The following is a 2,782-nucleotide window of genomic DNA, read 5'->3' on the forward strand; positions in this document are numbered from 1 at the left end:
CTCTTCCGACACAGCCCAACAAATCCAACTGCTCAGCAAGAAACCTTTGCTCTAAGCAAGAGCATCGTCCCCGCACGGCGTTAGCAGAAAGGAGGAGGGGGAACGCTCAGTTCCCGAGGACTTCTTTTCCAGCCCACAGGAGCGTGAGGACTCACACATCACAAATTTGCCACGAAGCAGCAAGTCTGCAGATAAGCAAGGTTATGCTGGTACCAGTTTAAGCCTCCTCGTTTTTCTCCCAGGACCCCAGCAAAGGCCGGCCTTGATTTAGCAAGCTATTAACTTTGCTAAAACCCCAACAACTGCTAGGCGTGCTGCTGCTAAGTGACCTGCCCCCAAGTTCTGCGGAGCTGCTGACTCGGTGCCCGTGACTCTCACACCCCAGGAGAAGTGTGCGAGGCATCGCTAAACGTCACCATGGAGATTCAAGATTATTCCACCCACTTCTAGAGATCTCTAAACCGCAAACCAAACAACCGAAGCCTGTGGGTTTTGCAGCATGATATTCTCAGCCTGCAGTGAAGTATGGCTGCCTCCATCGCTCCTGCCAATTAGCTCGCTCACACACTCAGCCATCCTACCTAATCCTCTCTGCGGGAGTCCCATTTTCACGGTGTTATTTCCCCGCCAGCAACGGCAACCCGGAAATCCCATCGTTCGCGAGTAAACTTCAGGCTCTAGAGCACAGCAGCGCAAGCAGAGAGAGAAATTGTCCAAGGGGCCCCACTCTCAGCTCGTCTGCACACCTTTGGAGGCCACAGCTACGTCTCTCAGCTGCTGCAGTCCCCTGTGGTTTGTGAACACGTCGCTCCCATCCTTGGCTCAAGACCTGGGTTGCCAGCAGCAAAACGCTGAGAACAATCTCACCTTTAAGTGAAACAGTGGGCTCTTCCCTGTCTGGACTCCATGAGCTCCCCCCAGAAACGATCCCTGTGCCCTCGCACTTTTCAGCGGGCATCTCCCTGTGCTCAGCTCTCCAGTGTACTTCCTCATACAGCGAGGCGGCACTTACCTCTGGCATTTCTTCGTCTTCCTCTTCAGAGGACACCTCTTCCTGTGTGCTCTGCGGAGACAAAAGGAGAGACACGATGGTCGCACCATCAGCTTCCTGGAGCAACGCTCTCCGGCCTTCCCAGACACTTCTGAGGTAAGGTTAAACAGGGATTTACAAGCAGAACCAAGTTAAAAGCAGAGTGAAGCCAAGAACCTTTATAGGAAACTACACCAGAGCAACCAAACAGCACCGAGGGCCAACGGAGCAGGCTGGCATCACCCAGGACAGGAATCCACCTCAGGGAGAGGACATCAGCACCTCACCTGCTGCATTCCTCCTTCTGGGGTTAGGAAGCCTCCACCTCTAAAGCAAACTCCAGGGAACTCATTTTTTGAGCTTAGAAAGTCTCTACCCGAGTCACTCACCGGTTCTGCCGGCAGAGGCTGGTCCAACATTTCAACATCTGGATGCTGGGGGAGGTTGTAGAGTTTGCACAGGTCAGAGATTATTCGCTTCAGGTGCTGCAAAAGCTGTGCGGAGAGCAGACAAGCGTCAGAGAAGTGCAGAGACCCACACGCCAAGCTAAGCCTCAGCCATCCTCAGTGCTGCAACGAGCCAGCGAGGGCCCAGTGGCCACTCCTTCCTGCTCCAAGCAGTGGCAGACACTGGGGCGAAATCACACCCCAGCATCAAACTCAAGAGAAGTCAGAACTGCTCATCCCGAACTTCCTGAACCCTTACGAGGCCAGACGCGCTGCGTGGCTGGAGGCACGCAGCAGGGGTTTTACCTTCCTGAAGCAGCCAGCCTCTCGCCCCCCTCTCTCCCCAGGCAGCGCTCTCTTACCAGCGTATTTCCTTTCCTGACTTCCACCAGCCTCTCCAGGATAGCTGCCAGGTTCGGATCGTCCGACTCCACAGACCATATTGGGGGAACAGCTGGATAAGACTCCTGGGGAGAAGGAGAAGGTGGTGTTTGAGCTGCCGCAACTGCCTCTGTCCCACTGATGCAGGCGGCAGGGAACAGGCAGGACAGGGAGCTGCAGCCCCACATCTCCTGCAAATGGATCCCTCCAGAGTGCAGAGATCAGCAGAACGGCCTGTGAACCACTGCATCCAGGCTAATCCCAGGCCCGAAGGCAAACCAAACCCCTGCTCCAATCGCGCCAGTCTGGCTCAGCTCTGTGCCGCCTCCCCCAAGCCTGGGGGAGTGGGGTGGAACAGGGAGGATGGTGATGTTGTGGCCACCCCTTTGGTTGCGGGAAAGCAGTTAAGGCAGGACACCAAGGGCATTTCACGCTGCCTGTGGGGCCTCGCCAGCTCTGGACCAGAAGTGCTGGGGGAGAAGCATCAGGGTCAGAGACCAAGTAGGTGCCTTTGATCCAGGCCAAAGTCACTGACAGCCTCTGCCAATGCTCCCGAGTCCCCCCAACTGGAAAATCCCAGACAGCGTCTGCACCGGGGGCTTTCCGTGCTCCGCTGCTCCTCGCCTGGAGCCGCAACATCAGCTCTCCCTTGCCATGAGACACGGGATCTGCACCCCACGGCAAAGTGACCTGGAACCAGGGTCCCCTAAAAACCTGGGCAAGGATGAGCCAGAGCGGACGCGAAGAGCCCGATGCTGACGCCACAGGTATCTGTCCTCGAGGCACTGCTGGTCAGGGCCACCCGGGAACCCCCCGCCCCCGAAAAACCCACCCTGTGGGGGCGCAGAGCCTGGGACAGGGGAAGAAGGAGCACCCTGCGCCCCACAGCCCTGCCTGTGCCCACCGGTGGAGGGTGAAGCTCCCG

General features: G+C 57.2%; 2 protein-coding genes across 2 annotated transcripts in view; one reads left to right on the plus strand and one right to left on the minus strand.

Annotated features, from left to right (window-relative positions):
- UBE2Q1 (ubiquitin-conjugating enzyme E2Q family member 1) overlaps positions 1-2,045 on the minus strand; it is a 7,047-nt gene extending 5,002 nt beyond the window's left edge. Inside the window, exons 1-3 of the mRNA XM_009890008.1 lie at positions 1,839-2,045; positions 1,420-1,524; positions 1,013-1,063 (exon numbers count right to left, since the gene is read on the minus strand). Coding sequence (XP_009888310.1) covers positions 1,013-1,063; positions 1,420-1,524; positions 1,839-2,045 — 363 coding nt within the window. The remainder of the gene's footprint in view (positions 1-1,012; positions 1,064-1,419; positions 1,525-1,838) is intronic.
- Positions 2,046-2,054: 9 nt separating this feature from the next.
- Positions 2,055-2,782, plus strand: part of LOC104290844 (neuronal acetylcholine receptor subunit beta-2-like) — a 7,887-nt gene continuing 7,159 nt past the window's right edge. The window contains exon 1 of the mRNA XM_009890009.1: positions 2,055-2,081. Within this exon, the coding sequence (XP_009888311.1) occupies positions 2,055-2,081 (27 nt within the window). The remainder of the gene's footprint in view (positions 2,082-2,782) is intronic.

This window comes from Charadrius vociferus, unplaced genomic scaffold, assembly GCF_000708025.1.
Source record: "Charadrius vociferus isolate BGI_N301 unplaced genomic scaffold, ASM70802v2 scaffold1778, whole genome shotgun sequence".
In the NCBI taxonomy this organism is placed as follows: Eukaryota; Metazoa; Chordata; class Aves; order Charadriiformes; family Charadriidae; genus Charadrius; species Charadrius vociferus.